At 50.1% G+C, this 23,421-nt stretch overlaps 2 protein-coding genes across 2 annotated transcripts in view; both read left to right on the forward strand.

Annotated features, from left to right (window-relative positions):
- LASP1 (LIM and SH3 protein 1) overlaps nucleotides 1-23,421 on the forward strand; it is a 279,531-nt gene that overhangs the window by 183,010 nt on the left and 73,100 nt on the right. The window lies entirely within an intron of this gene.
- SCAF1 (SR-related CTD associated factor 1) lies at nucleotides 1,729-21,565 on the forward strand. Its single transcript, XM_056863248.1, has 10 exons — nucleotides 1,729-1,884; nucleotides 6,526-6,592; nucleotides 7,477-7,604; nucleotides 8,034-8,152; nucleotides 8,463-8,575; nucleotides 10,311-13,556; nucleotides 16,497-16,579; nucleotides 18,946-19,230; nucleotides 21,144-21,272; nucleotides 21,368-21,565. The coding sequence occupies exons 1-10, from the start codon at nucleotides 1,747-1,749 to the stop codon at nucleotides 21,554-21,556; spliced, it is 4,497 nt and encodes a 1,498-aa protein (XP_056719226.1). The 5' UTR covers nucleotides 1,729-1,746; the 3' UTR covers nucleotides 21,557-21,565.

The following is a 23,421-nucleotide window of genomic DNA, read 5'->3' on the forward strand; positions in this document are numbered from 1 at the left end:
CAGAATTTTTTTATGTTAGTCTCTTTATAAAATGTTTAGATTCTTTAACCTAGTGTTGTCAGTTTTTATTGTGATGTGTAGCATCTAACATGCATTGGTATAGAGCAAACAAATGATTTAATAAATGGAGAACTTTGGAAGACTAGGTGAAGATTTGAGCCTCATTGGTCCTTATCTCCTTAAAGCTTAGGAAACATTGCAGTGAATGTCTTCATCTTTCTAGCATATCCCAAGTGGGATTTTGCCATTCTAATTTGCTTTGTCATTCCAGTGCTAAAGATTCCACCTCTTGGACACCTTCAGCGTGTCGTTTGAGTTCACTCCTGTTCACGTCTGATGTGCTTGTTGCTTTTAATTCTCAGGTTGTTTTGTCAGGCTTTTGTAGAGGGAACGGGCTGAGGCTTCAAATGGAGAAAAGCCACATACATTGGGAAAGGCAGAAAGACACTGGATTCTGGGCAAAGCGGGGGGACCCAGCAAGGAGCCTGTGAGCATTAAAAGGGCTGAGTCTTGTGTGGAAGTCAAGCAGCTGTGGAAGAGAATTCATGTGTGGGTAGTTTTTGATGATGGAAACCTGATTTAGCAGGTTTAGATATGAGGGCTAGGCAGAAGGGAATGAGAAGTGGAAGAGGATAGGGAACAGGGAAGTCTAAATAAGCCTTGTAGCAGGCTTCAGCTTTTAAATTTTAACCTATATAGGCAAGGAAGCATTTTCTTATGTAATGTTTCCCCACCAAGAGAGGGGCTCATGCACATCTCTGGAGCTCATCCTTGGAACACACCTCTGTTTGGAGAGGTGCTGGCTCTAGGCACTTGCTGTATTTACAAAGAAAATGGTTTTGTTTAAAAAAATGTTAGGTGTGCTGGTGTTCTTCTTGCAGTTATTACATGTATTAAAAGAACAAGTCACATGAACACATGAAGCTGCCTTATACTGAATCAGACCTCTGGTCCATCAAAGTTAGTAATGTCTACTGAGACCGGCAGCGACTCTCCAGGGTCTCAGGCAGGGGTCTTTCACATCACCTACCTGCCTATTCCCTTTAACTGGAGATGCCGGGGATTTAACCTGGGACCTTCTGCATGCCAAGCAGATGCTCTACAAACTGAGCCACAGCCCCTCCCCTGCTAAAGAAAACAGCTTCGGGGGCTAAATCACGATGCCCCCCCTCCTGCTTCTGGCTTGCAAAGGGGCCTGGAACATTTCTCAGAGGGAACAGGGATGATTGTATGAGTATGGAATAAGAAGCCTTTCCCCTTAGTCTGCAATAACTGTCTGATTTAAATATGCAGGCTTCAAACGAGGCAAGTGTTTAATATTCTGTCGTGGCATTTTCTCTTCGCATGTGGGTAATAATTAGAAATGCATAATTGGCGCGTTGAAATATCTCTTCAAGAGAGCCAGATGTTAGCTGTTCATGCCCGGCCCTCCCCTCCTCCCCAAAAATGCTTACCCCTGAATATAGGTGATACAAACCTGAGCTCTATTCGAGCAGGGAAAAGGGGGAGGGTGTTTTCCTGAGAAAGTACAAGGGTCTGGTGACTAGAAATTCAGGCTGGGAGCCAGGTCTGTGGGTGGCACATGAGGTTATCTGTGCATGTTCCAAGCTTGGGTGCCAGGATTCTTGATTTCTGTGCAAGTGGAATGCGTCGCGCAAGAAGTTAGACTGAAGTGGTCCGGGGCGGGGGGGTCAAATCACTGACGCCTCCCTCCCTCCCCATCCAGGATTTGCAGTTCCTGCAGACATGGAAGAGGAAGAGAATCGACACCCCCCAGTAAGGGAGGATCCTGCACGAGGTGGGGAGAAGCCAGCCGCCGAACCAGCTCTTGATGCGGATTGGGACCAGTCAGGTGCCTTCTGTGCTGGCCAAGTTATCATTTTGGTAATGGCTGCCTCTCTTTCTCGGGGAATGTGTGTGATGGGCGCCCCTTCTGAACGTTTGTTTTCTGATTGTGGTTGGCAGACTCAGTGCATTCTGGGAATCTCTGTCATTGTGGGGAGTGGGGTTGCTGGTGCTGGGAGCATTAATTTGTCTTGTCTGCTTTGGAGATGCAGATGAGTGTCTAAAACGAGGTTTCTTATTTACATATGTAAAACGGACAACAGATAATTTTGAAGATCTCTTCCTGCCCTTTTCTTACATGGGTTAGCCTGGCATGTTTGCCAGTCCTTCCTTTCTCTCTCTCCCCCCTCCCCCGTCAATCTGTCACACGTTTCTCACTTTTGTAAACATTTATCTTGTACTCTAGTGGGGCACTGGACAACCTACAATGTACTATCTTTATGATGACTTTATGAGAGTTCTTGCAAGAATCTGGAAGAGGCTTCTATAACCCTACATGGCATCCTGCCAGTGGATCGGAATGGGATGATGAATCCCCCTCCATACAATACAAGGGGCTGGGTGTCCTTTCCCCCTTTTCTGTCTACAACTGAACCAGAGGTGGTGGTGGTCTACAATTCTCTGCTCAGAATCTCAACTCTGCATCTTTGTTGCACTACCCCCCCAACACATGGAAGTTGCATGTATGTGCACACGCAGCATGTCCTCTGGCTTTGTGGGAGGGCAGGGAAAGGGCCTGGCTTTGCAGGAGAATTATGTTCTTGTAAGGGTGGTGGTGCACCCCCTGCAGTCCACAGGAAGGGGCTCAGCTAGTTGTGAAGAGTGGATGCGCCATCCTTGATTCTTTCATTAGTTATAAACCCTGGAGCTATCAACATCCCTTCATCGTGTTTATTTTGCAAATCTTGAGAACTTCTTGCGAGCATCTGGAGGAGGTCACAAGGTTCACATCAGACAACATGGCCTCCTGCCACTGGCTATGGAAACAGATATTTTGCTCCCTCTCCTCCTGCAGTTTTGCAGGATTCTTCAGATGCAACTGGATTTCTCCACTGGAGGCCATACTCTGTGATGCTTGGTGTGACCGTGGCCCTAAGGATTCCCAGGGCTACTGTTTCTGTCTAGAGAAACTGAAAACAAGAGCCAAACGGTACAGCGGATGACCAAAATATCTGCCTTATGTGTATATATATTAAAAAAACTCCTATGTGTCTCAGCTTTCAAGAAGAAGAATCTTGGGTCTTCTTGTGACTTAAAGATTAAGAAGTAACAGTTTTTTGTTCCGGCACATGCTTTTTAATGCTCTGGCAAAGAGGACTGCGGTCTGTGAAAGCTTTTGCTAGAATAAAAGCTTGTTCGCTTTTATGATTCCGCAGAAGACTCCTGTTTATTTTTGCTGTGACAGATGAACACAGCTCCTCCTTTGGAATTATTCTGGGGAACTGAAATAATCGCTTATTAAAAATGCCAAGTTAAGTTTATGTTGAGCAGTTTTGTGACAAGTTACATCCCATGTTATAGTCTATGTTGTAAGTCGAGTAAATTGTAAGTACATAAAATTGCAAGTAATTAAAAACTGCCACCCACACCCAAAACCCTACTAGAGAATTGGAGAATCCAGAAGCAACAGCTCAATGAAATGTAGGACTGCCCAACTAATTCACATCTGAAGAAGTGAGCTGTGGCTCCCGAAAGCTCACACCCTGCCAGAAATTTTGTTAGTCTTTAAGGTGCTACTGGACTCTTGCTCTTTTCTACTGCACAGGGGACTGACTCGGCCATCCATTGTGATCCAACTAATTCACATGTACTTTATTGATGGATCAGCCTGTCAGCCATCTCACCCCCCTCCCAACCACAGTGGGCAATCAAGTGTTAGAATTCTAGCATTCTAGATAGCCAAAGGAGTAACGAAATGTTATGGATGCTAAAAGACTCTCATTGGGTTAAACGAGGACTTCAAGCTGAGTGCCTTGTAGCGAAAACTGCATTGCACGAGTGAGATCTCACCACTAATTGGACTCCAGTGGAAATAAATTTCAGGTAACCTACACAACCATAGATAATGGTAAAGAGTGTGTAAATCAGAAATTAGGCAACCTTGCAGCTATAACATGAAAAGGCCCAGGAGAAAGCTTTGTCTTGACTGTGGCTTTCCTGGGTATCAAAAGGATTTGACAGGCTCTCTTCTGTGCATTTGATAGGTAGATATTTTTAGGCTTCTCTGAATTTCAGAATTGTTTTATATCAGTGCTTCAATCAATTCGATTTATTATGGTCATTTGATCAGCATTATAAAAATACAAGAATGAATATCGTCAACCTTACTAAGAAGGTCAAGACAAATTTAAAAACAAACCTTAAGAACATTATCAAAAAGGAGTATGGCCATTATTGAAATAAATAAATTAGAATTAAAAAGTTACAGCTGTAATTTCCGAACCCTACATATCAACATGCAGTATCTAGCGACCTTGATCGAGACCTGGGGATTATTGCCTGCTGACAAGTGATCCACTTTAGTTTTGTCCATTTCTCCAGAGAGTTTTTCTAGCAAAGGGTTAATCATTTTATTATATCAGTGCTTAATTCATTGCCTAGACTCAGATCCAAGCTGCGTCTGAGCACATCAGGGATTTTTATCTGGCTTCCCTTTTTCTTGTCGCTCTTAGTGTTCCCCAATAAGCCACCCCCTAAGGATATGGGGGGCCCATTCTGGAGCAGCATGCTGTGGAGCATGAGGAGATCCCACCCATGCTTAGCATTCTTTGCATCTTAGGGCTCTGCTTCGTTTGGTCAGAAGCTAATTCTTAGTGTTTACCTTTTATTTACATGTTTCTATTACATGTAATGTCTATTTAAACCTCATTGGCCTTATTTTAAGTAAACTTCTTTGTGTCATGTCAGATTGGTATTAATTAAAGCGCAATTTTTAAATTTACTCTCCGTTCCCTCACTCCCCCCCCCCCTTGGTATGTGGTAAGTGTTTTGTTGGGGGAGTTGTTTATTTATTCAAGCTGTATGGATTTTAAATCCATAAAATTGTGTTTTCAGCAGCCTTTCAAATCCATCAGAATTGCCAACTCATCTGCCCCCCGCCATATGCATAGATTAAAAAAAATTACCCTTTAATCTTATACTCTTGAAAGCAGCGGTATAGGAACAGCTTATATGGGTTTGGAGGGTTAATCAATAACCAAATAGTGTTTCTGTCGTGAGTTTTTGACTGTAACCAAATTGGCCAACAGTGGTGTGTGTGTGGGGGGGAGAATCCCTTTAGCGGGGTTAATGTCTGCCCCACTGCTCCCAGGTAAGTGCTTTTACCTGGGGGTAACTCCCACTAATGCAGCAGGACTCGCTTTCAGGCAAGCATAGGATTGTGGTGTCAGGCTGAGATATGTTCCCTTGCTTAGGAGTGGCATTCACGTCCAATTCAGCATGCATAGGAGATGGGAGACAGGGGAAGAGGCATCCTGAAAGCATGTGTGTGGTGTAAAGTGCCGTCAAGTCGCAGCCGACTTATGGTGACCCCTTTTGGGGTTTTCATGGCAAGAGACGTAACAGAGGTGGTTTGCCAGTGCCTTCCTCTGCACAGCAACCCAGGTATTCCTTGGTGGTCTATTGCCAGCTTTTCCTCCTGAGAGAGACAACAAACGTTCCTAAAACCGGTTGGCTTCAGGGCATGCAAAGACAGAAAACAGAAGGGTGTAAATAAGCAGTATAAGAGCCCTGTGGCGCAGAGTGGTAAGCTGCGGTACTGCAGTCAAAAGCTCTCACGACCTGAGTTCGATCCCAACGGAAGTCGGTTCCAGGTAGCCAACTCAAGGTTGACTCAGCCTTCCATCCTTCCGAGGTCGGTAAAATGAGCACCTAGCTTGCTGGGGGTAAAGGGAAGATGACTGGGGAAGGCAATGGCAAACCACCCCGTAGACATAGTCTGCCTAGTAAATGTAGGGATGTGACGTCACCCCATGGGTCAGTAATGACCCGGTGCTTGCACAGGGAACTACCTTTACCTAAATAAGCAGTACAAAGTCAGTATGGAGAATTGAGCAGGCATAGACAATAGGAGGGTTTTAGTGAAGCACACCATGTAATATACATATATAAAGGTGGCTGGTGGCAGCAAAAGCCAGGGACTTCAGGTCTAAAAATACCAAAAGCTCTGGATGTGTGAATCAGCAGGACAGAGCAGACTCTTCCTTGGCTGCGAGTCCTACATGCCTTCCCAAATGCAGAGCAATTTGAGAGTCGAACCTGAATGCAGAAAGCTTTTAAGGAACGCTTTGTATTTGTGAGTGATTCCTTTTGATGACCTGCTATAGTTACAGTCAGTCTTGTCTTTGAATGACAGTGATGAACTTAATGTATATGGTATGGGTCTGCGTCGATAAGCTGTAAGGATTCTTCTTCTATGATTGCTGTTCTGTCGTGCCCCTGAAGAGGAGCTGAGGCTTGAAACGAAATCCCAGATGTTCACGTGATTGCCTCGTGAGATGCTCTTTCACTTGTGTTGGTGCTGGACTCGTTCCACTCGTTCTCCCTGGGCAGATGAATCCAAAGCTCATCGGGGGGGGACGGGACTGGCTGCTTGTAGTCGGGCTTCCAGCTGTTGCGGTTCTTGATCTTCCTTGCCCCTCGTGCTAACTCCATTCCGTGTTTCCTTTTTCACCTTCACAGAAAGCTTTGCAGCAAGCCGTGGGCAGTGGCTTGGCAGTTGAACTGCAAGACGCAGCCAGTGAGAAAGGTATCTCGAAATTGAGGGGCTAGCTTGAGAACTTGAGAGGCGCTGGATGAAGAGGACTGGGAACGGTGCTGTGCTTTCAGCAATGAGCTCCACAGGCCCTGCAACAATTCTGTCTTGGCAATAGGGATGCCCATTGCTTGGAGGGTGGGAAATGTCCCTTTTACAGAGGCTTAACACAGAATGTGCCCTGACCTGGATGGCCCAGGCTAGCCCAGTCTCATCAGATCTTGAAAGCTAAGCGGGGTCGGCCCTGCTTTGTGCTTGGATGGGAGACCACCGAGCAAGTCCAGGGTTGCTACACAGAGGCAGGCAACGGCAAACCTCTTCTGTTTGTCTCTGGCCTTGAAAGCCCTTTGGGGTCACCCTAAGTTGCCTGCAGTTTGATGGCAACCCCCCCCCCCAACACGGTGCACACACCTGCCTTTGCCTCTGTCCGATATCCAATCTTTTGTAAGAAGGTAATTGTAAGCCAGTTTGAGTCTTCCTTAAATGATTAGGAGCCCCGTGGCGCAGAGTGGTAAGCTGCAGTACTGCAGTCCAAGCTCTGCTCACAACCTGAGTTCGATCCTGATGGAAGTCGGCTCCAGGTAGCCAACTCAAGGTTGACTCAGCCTTCCATATTTCCGAGGTTGGTAAAATGAGTACCCAGCTTGCTGGGGGTAAAGGGAAGATGACTGGGGAAGGCACTGGCAAACCGCCCCGTAAACAGTCTGCCTAGTAAACGGCAGGATGTGACGTCACCCCATGAGTCAGTAATGACCCGGTGCTTGCACAGGGGACTACCATTACCTTTTACAAAATTCTTCCTTAAATGGTAGGGAAAGTTGGCATATAAAAATCAACTCTTCTTTTTCTTCGATCTGAGACCTTGTTTTCGTTTTCAGATGCTGAACGCAAGCACACGAGCCGAAGGAAATGGTGCCGGAGCTCCAGATCTGAAGGACTTGGAGGAGGTTGGCTGGGAACGGGGGATCCTGTGTTGGTCTGTGATAGGAACCCCCCCATGGGTGAGGTATGTCTGGATGTCCGCGGGCTTGTGTGGCTTGTATTAATGAGCTCGTAGATCTTGGTAAGTGGCAATTAAGGGGATGCCGCTGATTCTTGGCGCTCTATGATCTTCCAAATAAATTCTGGTGAATTCTCCATTCACCACCTACGCTGGGACTATTTTTTTGCACGTGCAGGCATCATAACGGTACACTGGGATGAACCGTCCCAGGTCTTGAGTTTGTATTCTGCCATTCAACAAAATGCAGAGCCTCGTTCTCTGGCCAAGGGCTCTACCCTCAGCTGAGCAGAGCGGTTGGATGCAATCTGCGGTACTGTGAGTGTGGGAATATCGAGGTGTTGTGTGTCTTTCGTACCTTTCACTCATCTAGTGGAGGAGAAATTGCAGATCTCAGCCTGCACCTTACTTACGCAAACTTCCTTTTTCCTCCAGGTTTTTGAGGCTCCTTGTTCTGCTGTGGTACCTGCCTTGGCTGGGGTTCTGGATTACCTAGAATGGACTTGCCGTTTGCCCCAGGAAGTAGAAAGCTCCTTGGGGGCCCAGGCAGTTTAGTAAGTGGGATTCTTTTAACGGAGTGCCAATTGCAAGAGGGAAAAGAGTCTTGAGGCTTTCTGCTTGCAGGTGTGAATTCTACAAGCTTTCTCTCACAAATCTATGACAATCTGATTTGGCTCTAAGAATTAGGATTCTGTGACCATGGTGTAGAAATGTTCTTTGTCCCCCGCCCCGCTCCCTCTGTATGAATTGCTTCATTTTAAAGCTTTATGGACTAGAATGTTGGGTGCGGCGGGAGTTCTGGGAGGTGTGAGGTTCCCTTGCTGATTCAATTTCTCTCCCTTCTTCCCCCCCTTGCCCAAACAGCGGGGAAGAAAGTATGGAAGAGGTAGAGCTGGTGGCTGAAGTCCGGCTGGGGGAAGTTGGTGCCTTGTCGGGCATTTATAGAAGAGATCGGTCCCGAAGGATGCAGAAGTCCGGTATGTGTCTTGTGTGCGTACCCTAGAGCTGTGCTTCTCAGCTGGGTTTTTTTTTTTTTGCCATCAAGTCACAGCTAATTTATGGTGACGCCATAGGGTTTTCAAGGCAAGAGACGTTTGGAGGTTTGCCATTGCCTGCCTCCTGTCAGGTCCCTGGTATTCCTTGGAATACATCCAAATACTTGCTAGGGTCAAGGCTGAGAGTGTGTGGCGGGCCCAAGGTCACCCAGCAAGTTTCCATGGCAGAGTGGGGATTCGAACCCGGGTTTCCCAGATCCTAGTCCTACAGCTTTACCACTGGTGGTACACGTAATCTAGATGGGGACTCAGGATTTTCATAACAATTGCTCTCCGTCGCCCTGGCCATCTGCATATGTGTTGTGCAATCTTCTGCCAACCATACCTGCCATGGATTACCTATCTGTGACCTTATGGCATGCTAGCAGAGTTACCTTGGACGCTTGGAGTTCTCTCCTAATTTCCCCCTCCCCTCCCGTTCCTCTTGCCCTCCAGCCACTTCCTGCTGGGCCTCCCTGCCACTGATTGGCCACTGTGCTTCCCCCCCCCCCCCCCCGCCCCAGGTATGTTTCACAGTTACAGCAGCAAAAATTATACTCCGGTACGAATGGAAGTTTGAGTTTTAAAGCCATAGCAATAAAATCTCGACTCTCAACAACGCTACTGCAGTTGTTTTTGTCTGTTTAAAAGTTAACCATGAATGATCGATAGAATAACAGAATGCTTGCAAACGTATAAAAGTTGTTCTCAGAAAAAAAGAGCTGTGTGTTGTTATTTCAAACGGTAGATGAAAGTTAGTTTTGCTGATGGGCCACAGTGAGAGGTCTCTTCGGGAATGTTTCACAGCATCCGGGTGTTGGGGCCCCCTGTTTAGGAGGCCCCTGATCACCCTTCCCCACCCAGGATACTTATGTTTGAAAGAGGTGGAGGTTTGTTGGCAGTCGCAGGCATCTGCAGCTCTCTTCACCACAAGTTTCCTAGTTCCTGGCTGGCGCTTAGGGTCATCAGCCAAGGAGTAGACCTGTGGTTGAAGGGTGAAATAGCAACTTTCCTAAGGCAAGGTTTTAGCTGAGGATTTCCAGTGACACACCATGCGGAGGACTTGTTCTCCGCTTGCCCTGGGCCTGTTATCTAAGGGTAATCTTCCTTCCTATCTGGATCCTCTGGTTAGTCCAAAGTTATGTAGAATCTTTATGCATTCACGATTTAATTGCCCTTTTTCAATGGTTTTGCTGGGTCGTGTGCTAAGGATCCCTTTTTCAGATCGGCTGCCCTCTTCAGTCAGTGGACTCCTTGGCAAAAGATTCAGTTCCTCTTAGAAAATTCTGACCGAAAGAGTCCTTTTTTTGTTTCTCGTTTTTTGGAGGCTGCAGAGAAGAGTCGAAGGGAGGTGTTTTTAGAGATGGGTCTTATTTAAGTTTTATTGTTCAAGACCTCGGTCTAAGAATAGGGGGAAAGAGAGAGAGAGAGTGACAGACCACAGCATCAGGACTAGACGGTTCTGTCCCTTCGTGGCTAATGGACAAGGAAGGACTTGGGGGAGGCTGAGAACCTGACCTCTAAGAAGTGCCAGATCTGATCTAGGGCTTGGTAGCTTAAAGTGGAGGAAACAGCACTGAGGAATGGTCTCCTCCTTTCTAAAAGGATAGGAAGTCATCAAATTTATAGCTCCTGTAAACCTCCTAACTGCTACTTTTGTTTTAATTGCTCCCAACAGTCTGCCTTGGATCATCAGCACCTTGCTGGAGAGGAAGGAGGGACTGCCCTGTCGGCCGGTCTCCCCTGCTAGAACATCCCTGCCCTCTGGACTCACACCGGACTCTGCCAGTAATGGACAAGGGCCCTTGGACTTCTGCTTCAGTCAGGAGTGAGGTTTCACAGTCCCCCAAAGCAGACAGGACTTCTCCTTCACCTTGTCTGGGCATGACTCTGGGCACTGGCATGGGGATTTCCAACGGGGGGCAGCAGCGCCCACAGAGTGCTGGTGGCCGTGAGTCCGAGTCCCAGCAGCGTTCCCAGCCGCCGCCCACCAACTCCTTGGATAAGGCAGATTCCAGCACTTCCTCCTCTTCCTCATCCTGCTCTTCGTCAACCTCCTCGGTGTCCCGCCATCAGGGCCTCCCTGGAGAAGGGGGTGGCGGCAGTTCGGTCAACCCCTGCCCTGCGATGCGTTCCCCAGACTTAGATATTTATGATCCCTTCCACCCTACCGACGAAGATAACCTGAACGGGGATTTTGGCTTTGGCGAGTCGCCCCACAAAGAGGCCGAGGGTGGCCGGCACGACCAGAAATACGACCCCTTCGACCCCACAGGCTCCAACCCCAGTTCTTCTGTGAGCACCCCTTCCCCCGAGGAGGATGACGATGACGACGAGGAAGAGGAGGAAGATGACCATGACCAGCATCCTCCGGACATGTCCCACAGCATCAGCCGCATCTCGGAAACATTGGCTGGGATCTACGATGAGAACAGCCTGAGCCAAGACTTCCCCAGCTCAGACAAAGGGCAGGAAGAGTCAGAGCCCGAAACAGAACCTGTCAGGGATTATGGAAGCGAGTCGGTCTGTCCCACTGAGTCCCCCGAGGGCAAGGAGCCCCCTGGTGCCGATTCCACGCTGCCTGAGGACCTTCCCCCAGAACAGTTGGAATCTAAAGCTCCTGAGCCACGCCGGAGGGTCTTTGTGGTAGATATAGCACCTAAAGGTCGCTTGGATGCTGAAGTAAAGCCTCAGCTAGAGGGGAAAGTGTCCCTTGAGGTGGTGACAGTTGGGAATGCCAAGATAAGGACTGGGGAGAAGGCATCCAAGGGAAGTGGGCACCATCGGGGAGGGCGCCGGTCGTCGATGGAATGGGATGGGAGTGGAGGCGGTGACTCGGAAATTGAGGAAGGGGAGATTGTCCAGCCAGAGGATGAGCGGTATAGCCCCATTCGACTGTTCCGGAGCAGGTGTCGCCCTGCCGAGCAGCGTACCCTGCGGGTGGTGGAAGGAGACGACTTCCTGTCGTTACACGCTGACTCAGACGACGAGGGAGCCTTGCAAATTGACTTCAGTGAGAGCCAGCCCGACCCGCGTTGGAAGGGGGTGGATTTGAGGCGGAAGATCCTGACTCAGCGCCGAGAACGCTACCACCGTGCCCCGTCCCCCTTGCCGCCGCCGCCTCCTCCTCCTCCTCCTCCGGCCCCCAAACGCCCTGCTTCCAAGTCCCACTCTGGTTCCAGCTCTGGCTCGTGTAAGAAATCAAAAAGGGAGCGCAAAAGGTCACGAGAACACAAGGCCTCGAAGTGCAAGGAATCGTACGCCTCTTCGTGGAACCCGAAGAAAAAATCTAAGTCCCGCTCCAAATCCAAGGAGCGCCGACGCTCGCACCACAGGGCCTCGCGTTCTCGCTCGCACCACCGAACCTCCCGCTCCTGGTCACCCTCGATCAGCACCAGCTTGTCCGCAGTCGGTTCCTCACATACCTCTGCCGAGCGCCGCAAGAGCAGGCGTTCTAAGTCGAAGGAGAAGCGGCGGGGGCGTCATTCCCGATCGCACAGCAGTAGCCGTGCCCATCGGAGTCGGCACAAAGAGAAACACCGGGGGGACAGCAGCAGGAAGAAGAAGAAACGCTCCCGGTCTCGCTCGCGTGAGAAACATCCCTCCCGCCACCTATCCAAGGACAAGGAACGGGAGCGGGAGGTCCACCTCTTGGATGAACCCAAGTCAGAAAAGGTCTTGATGGAAAGACGGAGAGATGCACGGACTGTGGTGCCGCCGTCAATCCAAGACCTCAATGACAATGACCTCTTCACCATCAAGAGGACCATCACGGTTAACCAGCAAGAGAAAATGGAGGGGCTGCTGGAGACGCCAGAAAGAGCAAAGCGAGAGGTGCTCTACGACTCCGAGGGGATGAGTTTCGACGCTTGTTTCTCGGACCGGGAGCCTGCCGAGGAGTCCAAATCTGGTGGGGCTCGTTCCTTGGCCAAGGAGGACCTAGTCCCCTCCCGCAAGGACAAGCGGCCTGAGGAGGACTCCAAACAGAAGATGCCCAAAGAGAAAGAGCGCAAGAGGGCCTACCCTGAGGACCGTCCCCCTGCCCGCGACAAGTACAAAAAGAAGCTCAAAGAGGCGCCTCCCTGTTCCGAACAGCAGGAGTTGCCCAAGGCAGAGAAGAAAGCCCGACCCGACAGGGACAAGGCCGGGAAGAAAATTAAAGCTGGAAGCCACAAGGAGAGCGGCAAGCTCGGCTCGGGCCGGAAGGTGAAGCTCCAGTCTAAGGTGGCCGTCCTGATCCGGGAAGGGGTCAGCAGCACCACATCGGTAAAGGAGGTGGGATCCATTGGGGTGAAGTTCAGCCGCGACAAGGAGAGCCGGTCGCCTTTCCTCAAGTCCGAGGAGAAGGTGCTGATGGTCGGGGCTTCGGCGGCCGGCCAGGGCGAGATGGCAGACGTCAAGGAGGCGGGCTTCAAGCCCAAGAAAGTCAAAGGCCTGAAGGCCAAGATGGGTGTGAAGAAGCTGAAGGGGCTCAAGGCGAAAGGTGCCTCGGAGCCCAAGAAGAAGAAGAAGCTCAAGGTGAAGACAGGGTTGAAGAAGTCCAAAGCGGACAGCTGCAGCCAGGGGGCGAGCAGCCCTCTGAGGGTCAAGGAGGAGCCCTCGTGGTCTGGCTCAGAGAAGTCGGAGGGCACCGCCAAGCCGCCGAGCCCTCAGCCGCCAGCTCCCGGCCAGGAGCTCACGCCCGACTCCCAGACCGTGGACAGCAGCTGCAAGACGCCCGACGTCTCCTTCCTTCCCGAAGAGCCCCCGGCCGAGCAGCCCCGAGCGCTGGCGGATGAGCCGGAAGCGGACAGCTTGTCCGAGACCAAAGAGGAGCCGCCCCCGCAGCAGCCACCCCACACGCCGCGCACCTTGCCTCCGCCGTCTGCTCCCATGTCTTGGAACCTGCAGGGTGGAGTAGACTGCACCAGCGGAGTGTTGGCATGTATGTATCACGATCAGGGGATGGAATGGGACGGGAGCGAGGGAAGGTAGACTTCTGCGCAGCCCTGCTTGATGCTGGCTGTTGCAGCTTTTGGCAATGGTTTTGCAGCCCTGCAGACTCATCCTAAGTAAAGTGTTCTGAGACACCAGAACTGGAATTTTTGGGGGGGGAACCAAATTGTGTCATAGGACTGTCTTGATTTCTTCTCAGAAGCCATATCTTCCGTCCTGTGGAAGAATAAATCCAGTTTAGATTCAGATCTCCCAAAGGGTTTCACTGCCAAGGCCACCGACGTTTATTCTGGCCTGTTTTTTTTTTTTTTGCTCTATCTCACCCAGTTCCCCTTCTTGTTGCAGCCCCCATCCCACTTGGTTTTTGTCCATGCGAGGCCCATGATCCCCAGCGTGGCTTTTTTGGGTGATCAAAGGGGACCCCCTCTCTCCCCGCCCCACCAGCAGAAAAGTTGTTTGGTTCCAACCCAGTTCTTGGAACTCTGGACATTCCAGCTTCCCCTTCCAAAAAGGGAGACAAGTTTATTTTTCCATGGTTTTGGGTAAAAGCCTCAATATCTGTATTGAAGCACAGGCTAAGAAATCAAAGGACTGGCTGGAGGGGAGGGTTGGCTGTGAGTACTTCTTGTCGTCCCCCCCCCCCCAATCCTGCAGTCAATCTCTCTGACCCCAGAAATCCCAAAGTCATTGACTAGTTGAAGGAAAGGCACCAGTGCACATGTGCGTCTTTTTTGCATACGTTTGTGGCAGAGTTGAGATAATACTGTTGTGATAACAGCCAGAGCCAAAGGCTGTGATATGGACATTCCTATACCTGCTTATTTTACATATTTCAACTTGCTGTGGATTTCCCTTTTGGGGGAAAAACTGCCTTGGTGAAGGGAGATGAATGGAAGTAGGTAATGTGGATATGAAATTTTATGGACTTTAGAGGCCAGGGAACGGGACACCAGCCAGGAGCCTCTCGCAGTAGATCCAGGGCATTAAAGTATCTGACTGAGGGGGGGCTTTCCTTCATAGGCGTCATTAGGTGGGGCGGTGAAATCTCCCTCCCTCCCTCCCTGCATAGATGAAACCTATCAGAAGAAGAGTTGGTTTTAACATGCCGACTTCCTCTCCCACTTAAGGAAGAATCAAACCGGCTTACAATCACCTTCCCTTCCCCTCCCCACAACAGACACCCTGTGAGGTAGGTGGGGCTGAGAGAGCTGTGACTAGCCCAGGGTCACCCAGCTGGCTTCGTGTGGAGGAGTGGGGAAACCAACCCGGTTCACCAGAGTAGCCTCCGCCGCTCATGTGGAGGAGTGGAGAATCAAAGCCAGTTCTCCAGATCAGAGTCCTCCGCTCCAAACTACCACTCTTAACCACTGCACCACGTTGGCGCCCCCATTTTTTATATTGGCATTTTTGAGCCAGTTGTAAGGGGCAATGTGCTCTTCAAGTAGGTTTTCCATCAACCTAGAGGCAGCATACCGCACCCATGTGTGGCAGGCTGTATACCCACCCACTGGCGAGCCAGCTTGTGTAGTCGTTAAGAGTGGTGGAACCTAATCAAGAGAACCTGGTTTGATTTCCTCACTCCTCCACATGAGCGGCGGGCTCTAATCTGGGGAACCAGGTTGGTTTCCCCTCTCCTATACATGAAGCCTGCTGGGTGACCTTGGGCTAGTCACAGTTCTTTCCGAATTCTCTCAGCCCCACCTTCCTCACAAAGTGTCTGTTGTGGGGAGATGACAGGAGGGAGATTTTAAACCGGTTTGATTCTCCTTAAAAGGTGGAGAAAATTGGCATGTAAAAACCCAACTCTTCTTCCACCAAAAACTGGTGGGGGTGAGAGGCTAGGCTCTGGGCATCTGTCCCGTTGTGGCTCCAGGGCAGATGATCTAGAGCAGTGGTTCCCAAACTTTTCAGGCCACCGCCCCCTTGGTTCCAAAGCTTAACCTCATTGCCCCTCCCCCATCCTATAAAAAGCATTATTCAAAATAGGGGTTTGCATGGCACACTAAAGAACATAAGAACAATAAAACTTCAAAACAGTAACGGCTAATTGCACATCTGTTCAAAACCAAATTAAATCTTTTTTAGTTGAAATGTATTCAACAAAACTGATTAACTTGATCCAGCGGTCCCAGCTCTTCAAAGTCTGGAAAAAAAATTCTGATAGTTTCCACCAAATTTGCCAGTGTGGTGCCGTAGCTTGATCTGTTGTAAATTAGTGAACCACACAGTCGAAGGGGCCCACCTCTAGCGCCCCCCTGCTGTCCCCTTGCCTCTTAGTCCCTCCCCCCGAGGTAATTCCACCCCCCCCCAGGGGGTGGTACTGCCCACTTTGGGAACCACTTACCTAGAGTGTGCCCTGGGGCTTATTGACTTGAAAGACATGGCCCTTCCTTCTTATTGAAGATTTGAGCTATCCAGAAAAGGAAGTGAGATGGAGATTTCTGACCTATCTTAAGGCTGGACTCGCTGTTTGCTTGAAGTAGCTACACGAGGAAAACACCACACAAAACTGCTTTATCCTGAGCCAAGCCCTTGATCTGTGAAGCTCAGTCTTCTCCTGCTAGTCTGACTGGCAGTGGTTCTCCAAGGTCTCAGGTCTTTCTCAATGCTTGATCTTTTTAACTGGAGATGTCAGGGATTGAACCTGGGATCTTCTGCTTGCAAAGCCATGCCTCTTATCTCCTTAGAGGAGGAAGAGGATGCTGAAGGCCTCTGATGAGGACTGACCTGAGAAGCAGGTGGATTCTATGTCTGCAGAATAGGCTGAGGCAAGGGCCAGCTGGGGCCGGAAATGCATTAATATCCCCCTTTGGACATTTTTGGCCTGAGTCCAGGATTAGTTGGAAGGTGGGCTTCGCAATTTTGCCTGGTCGCTCCTGCTGTTTGGGGGGCTATTTCTATTCCTAAGACTCTTGTTTTCCCCACCCAGTGACCGCCTTGCTCTTCAAGATGGAAGAGGCCAACCTTGCAAGCCGGGCAAAAGCCCAGGAGCTTATTCAAGCAACCAACCAGGTATGAAGGCCTCCTTTGTAAAACTGCTGGAATTTAATTCGTGGTGTCAGATAGAACAATGGGACAAATGCGCCGAGGGTGTGCGTGTCGTCCCTGCTCTTGGCGAAAGGGTGACAATGATAACGCCGATTTCAGCAGCGGCTTGTGTTTTAAACACCATTTCAAATTCAGCCGAGAGAACTTGTTTTGACAGCTCTGCTTTGCTTTTCTGATTTATTTTGGATATATTTTTTAAAAGATGTAGAAACGTTCATTCTAGCTCTGATATGTTGATGGTGGGAGGTTCTGGGGCTCAGCGGGGGTCACTTTACAGAGAACAGTGGTGCACAGTGGCTGTGAAATGCCTGCAGAAAGCTTGCTCCTGCGGTGCATAAACAAGATGCCCTTATAGCACACGCCTATGCTTACACGAAGGGGATTGCTTCAAAGCTCAGAATGCCGCATACTTTTGAGTTTACTGGGGAAAGCAGGACCTGCATCCTGGCGTCTCCTTGCTTTCTGCCGGCACCCTCAGAATTGTAGTGCTTGTTAAAATTACCATTTTAATTAGTTGTGTCAAACGTAAGGCCCAAGGGCCGGATCCGGCCCTTTGAAAGCTTGTATCCGGCCCGCAAGCCAGCTGAGGCAGCCACCCCCCCATTCTTGGCCCGACCAAGTGGCACATGAAGCTGCTTTATACTGAATCAGACCCTCGGTCCGTCAAAGTCAGTGTTGTCTACTCAGACTGGCAGCAGCTCTCCAGGGTCTCAGGCTGAGGTCTTTCACATCCCTTATTTGCCTAGTCCCTTTAACAGAAGATGCCAGGAATTGAACCTGGGACCTTCTGCATGCCAAGCAAATGCTCCATGGCTCCATTTATATCACATTGCCAGGGTTAATGCTCATCTTTCTAGAGCTGATGATCATGCCCAGCACGAGGGAAGCTACGGTTGGAAGTCTAGGATGCTGTACTGTTCCGGCCAGTTAGCTTCGATCCCGTGAACCGACTCCACGCTTGCTTAGATAGCCTCTGCGGTGGAGCTCGCCTCCACTCGCACTTCCATTTGCTCAAGGGCTCGTTGAAAACCATTGGTTTTGCGCAAACGCAAATGCAAGCACGAGAAGAAGCACGTTCCGTGGCAGAGGCTTATCTAGTGCGGACGGGTCTCATTTGTAAGATCCGAGCCTTCTAGTGACAAGCGGGTGATGTGGCGGTTGGAGCCACCTGGGTGGTGTACACATGGCGTGAGCTGCACAGATAAATGGCATATTATGGACATCAGGTCATCTAGTAACGGAGCCCTGCTGTAAACGCTGCTTGCACCTGGTACTCTCAGGTGTTCCTGCACTCCTATTTAATTTTGCTGCAGCAGGCTAACACGGAGGCTACTCCAAGCTTGGAAGACCCTTTCTTGACACTTGAAATAGCCACGTGTGGTAGAAGCCTTGCTAAAGGAGACTTGCTTTTGGTTGATTTACCCTTCCCTCTGCAGCTTCTGGTTCTACCTCCTCCTAATCAATTATTTTTCTTGATTGCTTTTGTTAAAAAATAACAAAAGAACAAATTGGAAGCTTGGTTGTACTTGCGCTAACCAGCTCCAGCTTGGAAGGCTTTAAGAGGGGAGTGGACATGTTCATGGAGGAGAGGGCTATCCGTGGCTACTAGTCAAAATACTAGTCAAAATGCATACCTATTCTCTCCAGGATCAGAGGAGCATGCCTATTATGTTAGGTCCTGTGGAACACAGGCAGGATAATGCTGCTGCAGTCATCTTGCTTGTGGGCTTCCTAGAGGCACCCAGTTGGCCACTGTGTGAACAGACTCTTGGACTTGATGGGCTGAATATGATCCAGCAGGGCTTTTCTTATGTTCTTATGAGAGTGTGTTCAGGCAGTAACTGAAGGGTAAACTGTTCTCATCTTTGAGATTTCTGATCAATCCCGTTTCGGCAGCTTGCCTGCAAACCCCCAGGTTAGGTTGAAGGAACAAATTGGGCAGCAGCCAGTGGAGGGAATTCTAGCAGCGATGGGCCCTTCCCAAAGAGAGAGTGGGTCATCCACTGACCAGCACCAAACTGTGTTGTGTAATTATTTCTTCAACTGCCACCTGCGATTGCTGTTAGTTTCTGCTTGCTGCTATACCAGGCCGGGGTTGCTTTTCTCCCCTGGGGGGAGAAGAGTGCATGACTTACCTAGCCCTTCCACTATACAGCAAATTACAGGTATCCATGTCCCCCCCCCCCCCCACTAAGGGCTAGGCATTCCCAGATTGAGCTCCCGTGTGGAATGTAAAGATAATACAACAGGCCACAAGGGCTGGCCTCTAAGTAACGGCTTGAAGGTCTCTCTTGCTGCTTCTGTTTTAGTTCTGTTCTTTTTCCTCCTAGATCCTGACCCACACCAAGCCTTCGACCTCCTTGGGGCCTCCCCAACCGCCGGCACCGCCCACCCATCCACCTGTGTCGCACCTGGCTGTGCCACCCGTCTCGTACCTGCTTCAGAGCTCCCTGCCCATGGGAGGTTGTGACTCGACGCCCCCCACTCCCACGGGGGTGTTGCCGGGGCCTTTGAGCCAGGCTCCGGCAGGCCCTCCCTCGGCTGGCATCTTTGCTTCCTCGTCGGGCACCGATCTGGGCAGCACCAGCTCCGATGGGCGCGGGGACAGCGATAAGGTGAAAAAGATGGAATTGTTTTGGGGGTAAGAGAACTGGTGCAACAGGGTGGGGGGTGCGGATGCCCTTTAACGTCTCTCGGAACCTTTTTGGTTAAGGACCAGCTTCCCTCCAGATAAGGGAAAATATCTGCCAGGGATGCTGCTTGAGAGCCAGTGTGCGGTAGTGGTTAGGAGCGGCGGACTCTAATCTGGAGAACCGGGTTGGTTTCCCTACTCCTACACATGAAGCCAGCTGGGTGACCTTGGGCTAGTCTCTCAGCCACACCTACCTCAGAAGGAGTCTGTTGTGGGGAAGGGGAAGAAGAGTTCGTTTTTATATGCCGACTTTCTCTATCACTTAAGGGAGAATCAAACTGGCTTACCATCACCTTCCTCTCCCCACAACAAACACCTTGTGAGGTAGGTGAGACAGAGAGAGCTGTGACTAGCCCAAGGTCTCCCAGCTGGCTTCATGTGTAGGAGTGGGGAAACAAACCCAGTTCACCAGATTAGCCTCCGCCGCTCATGTGAAGGAGAGGGGAATCAAACCCAGTTCTCCAGATCAGAGTCCACTGCTCCAAACCACTGCTCTTAACCACTACACCACACTGGCAGGGGAAGGAGATTGTAAGCCGGTTTGGTTCTCCTTAAAAGGTAGAGAAAATCGGCATATAAAAAGCAACTCTTTTTGTCCTCCTTCTCCTTCCGTGTCAGTCCATATAGCTGATCAGTCTTCAATGTGGGGTGGATGGGGGTGAATTCTACCCCAGGGGGGCTGCATCACAGTCAAAGGTTGGGTGCAGGAGTGGCCATTTCCTCCCTTTATTTAGTCTAACAAAGTGATGGAGGGAGAGTGACCAGAGGCAAAGGAGGTCATTGTGTACAGGGGCAGTTTTAGTGATTCTGGGGCTCTGGACAAAACTCAAGGATGGGGGGGGGGCACAGAAATACTCAGGCAGCTGGGGGGGGTTTCTGAGATCAATTGTAGGGTAATGATGGGGCCCTGACTACCCTATAGTTAATTTCCCCCAAAAAAACTGTCTGAGGAAGCACAGGGTCAGCTATGAGGTGTTCCCCCCCCCCAATTGTACATCTGATTGCCTCCTCTGTCTATTAAAAATGTAGGAACCCTGTCCTTTTAGTTTGGCTACCCCAGGGAGAAACAGGAAGAGTTACAGTTTTTTAAAAGGATCTATTATTTTTAAAAAATATATATGAAAGGTTGGTTCCATGTTGCAAGTCATAAAGGTGGGTCCTAAGTTAGGAAAGGCGATTTCCTTAAGCCACTAAAGAATAATACCCCAGGTTTTGGGCAGGTATCATCGCGGTTGTTCATATGTACGAGTGACTTTGCTTGTGAATCCTTGTCAGTTACTGCAGTAAGGGGATGCTGAAATCTGTGGATTATCAGTATTAAGTCATTATTATCTGCTCAGACTGATAGTAGCTCTGCAGGGGCTCAGGCAGAGGCCTTACACATCGCTTGCTGCCAGAGCATTTAACTAGAGATGCTGGGGATTGAAGCTGGGACCTTCTGCATGCCAAGCAGGTGCTCTGCCACTGAGCCACGGCCCCTCCTGAGTAGCGGATGAATGTCAAGCTATGAGCAGAGCTTATTTTCCGTCAGGGCCAATCAGATGAAGGTTCCAGCCTGGCGTAAATCTCTCTGGGGGATTTTGGGCCAGTCGCTCTTAAACCACCTTACAGGATGGTGGTGAGGATAAAATGGAGGAAGGTGTATAATTATGCACACTGCCTTGAGGTCCTTGGAGGAAGGGCGGGATAAAAATCCACTGGATAGACAGAAGTCCTGAACGGGCTAAGGAAAACAGGACTTGGCTAGGCCAGAGTTGCTCCCTGTCACCACTGATCTGAGATCCAGTTTGTAATGTCCCTGTTTCCCACTAATTTCTTTGCTCTGCTCCACTTCAGTACCTGAAGAAGCTTCACACCCAGGAGCGGGCGGTGGAGGAAGTGAAACTGGCCATTAAGCCCTACTACCAGAAAAAGGAGATCACCAAGGACGAGTATAAGGACATCCTGCGCAAAGCCGTCCACAAGGTTAGAAGGGGCGTGTTTGTGTGTGTGGGGAGATATCTGGGGGCAGAGGACACTAGGGCAAGGTGTTAACCCCCCCTTTTTCTATTCCTGACTAGATCTGCCACAGCAAGAGTGGAGAAATCAATCCAGTCAAGGTGAACAACTTAGTGAAAGCCTACGTCCAGCGATACAAGTACTTTCGAAAACACGGGCGCAAGATGGATGAGGAGCCAGGCCTCCCCAAGGAAATGGGGGGGTTGGACAAGTCTGGCTTGCCCATGCCCCCCCGCTCTGATCTGCTCTGACGTGGAAAAGCAATGGGGCCCTTCTTTTATGCAAATAGGCTTGGCTGAGCTCCCTGACCCCCCTATTACCGTGGGGTGTGGACGGAAGGGTTGGGATGACTCGTTTTTTTGTTTGGGAGGGGTGGCGTTTGGAGAGTGCGGTTCTTGTTCATCTGCTACCTGCCCCAACCCCCCCTCTCCTCTTCCTTCCCCCCTCCCACACTTTCAGCTTTTAGCCACAAAATCGACGTGTGTTTTACCCTGTAAATAGAAGATGGAAGAGGACGGGACTAATTTTTAGTTCCACCGCTCCGGATCCCCACGATGAATCGGTGGATGTCGTTCCTTTTCCCCACCTAGTTTTTACTCATTTAGCATGTTTTTAATTTGACGGTTTTATTCTCCCTCCCCCCCGCCACCGTCAGTTGAGAAAGCAAGCAGGACCACGGCCGAGAGATGGCAACTTCTTGCCGAGGTTGGGCAACACCCCCTTCCTGCAGTTGTAGGTTTGTCTGTCACACTTCTCCCCCCACCTCCCCCTTTATTTCCCTTTTCTCTTCATAAAACTGCATTTAGCCATCTAAAACCGGGCTCCTCTCTGTGGTCCTTTTAGGCTGGCGTGTTGTGTGGCCTCAGGGGGAGGACTTCTTAGCCCTCGTGGGCAGGAATCTCCCCCTCTCCTCTTCCTCCGGCGGAACTTGTTACAGAAAGATTTTTGTGTGTTTGCTGCTTTAATTCCCCTCCCCCTAAAGTTTCCTCCTGGCTATCAGGTGTTTTGTAAGTAGCAGCACACACACACCCCATCCTAGAGGTTGTCCTTTTACAGGAGCAGAAAAAGGAGAGTTGGTTTTTATATGCCAATTTTCTCTACCACTTAAGGGAGAATCAAACTGGCTTACAATCACCTTCCCTTCCCCACAACAGACAACTCTGTGAGGTAGGTGGGGCTGAGAGAGTGTGACTAGCCCAAGGCCACCCAGCTGGGTTCATGTGGAGGAGCAGGGAAACCAACCCGGTTCACCAGATTAGCCTCCGCCACTCACGTGGAGGAGTGGGGAATCAAACCCGGTTCTCCAGATCAGACTCCACCGCTCCAAACCACTGCTCTTAGCCACTACACCATGGGAGGAAATCTTTGTGCCCTGGAACCCATGACTGCCTTACACAGTTTGTGCACGCTGCTTTCTTCTGCAATCTTGCACCAGCTACAGAACACTGCCTGGTTGATCGGTTCTTTTCACATACATACACAGCAGGAGGCCCTTGCCATTCGGGGGGGGGAGTATTTCCTTTGCTTGGTTCTCTTTATGGCATGAGGCAGGATGTAGGTACAAGGAATCTATCTGCACAGCTCTCCCCCCCCCCCATCTGCGCTGAACCGCTGGGAACCAATCCCAGGCCTTTTCGTTCTTGGCCTCCGAGGCGATCGGGACCTGGTTCTCTGGCTAAGCCGCTGGCCAGGGCAGCATCGATGCACTGGTGGGGCTCAGTGCATGCCCGGGCCATCAGCTGCTTTGGAGGCGACAACCCACCTGCCAGAAGCCGTCGCCCAGAGGTAATGGGTGTGTCTTGCTAGAGATGACAAAAATGCACCACCCCAAAGGCGTGAATGCTTGGCATGCAGAAGGTCCCAGGCTCAACCCCCGGCATCTCCAGTTAAAGGGACTAGGCAAGTAGGTGATGTGAAAGCCCTCTCTGCCTTGAGACCCTGGAGAGCTGCTGCTGGTCTGGGTAGACAATACTGACTTGGATGGACCAAGGGTCTGATTCAGTATAAGGGCAGCTTCATGTGTCACCCAGCCAGTTTCTATGGTGTGAGTGGGGACCTGAACCTGGGTTTTCCCAGATCCTAATCCATCACCCTCCCCACCACACCGGCTCTCAGT

Source organism: Euleptes europaea, chromosome 18, assembly GCF_029931775.1.
Source record: "Euleptes europaea isolate rEulEur1 chromosome 18, rEulEur1.hap1, whole genome shotgun sequence".
In the NCBI taxonomy this organism is placed as follows: Eukaryota; Metazoa; Chordata; class Lepidosauria; order Squamata; family Sphaerodactylidae; genus Euleptes; species Euleptes europaea.

Bases quoted from the DNA above. Each gene is read 5' to 3' on its own strand.
- SCAF1 (XM_056863248.1), top strand. From the start codon at position 1,747: ATGGAAGAGGAAGAGAATCGACACCCCCCAGTAAGGGAGGATCCTGCA. The intron at 7,605-8,033 runs GTATGTCTGGAT...TTTTTCCTCCAG, and splicing joins GGAACCCCCCCATGGGTGAG to GTTTTTGAGGCTCCTTGTTC. The intron at 16,580-18,945 runs GTATGAAGGCCT...TTTTCCTCCTAG, and splicing joins TTATTCAAGCAACCAACCAG to ATCCTGACCCACACCAAGCC.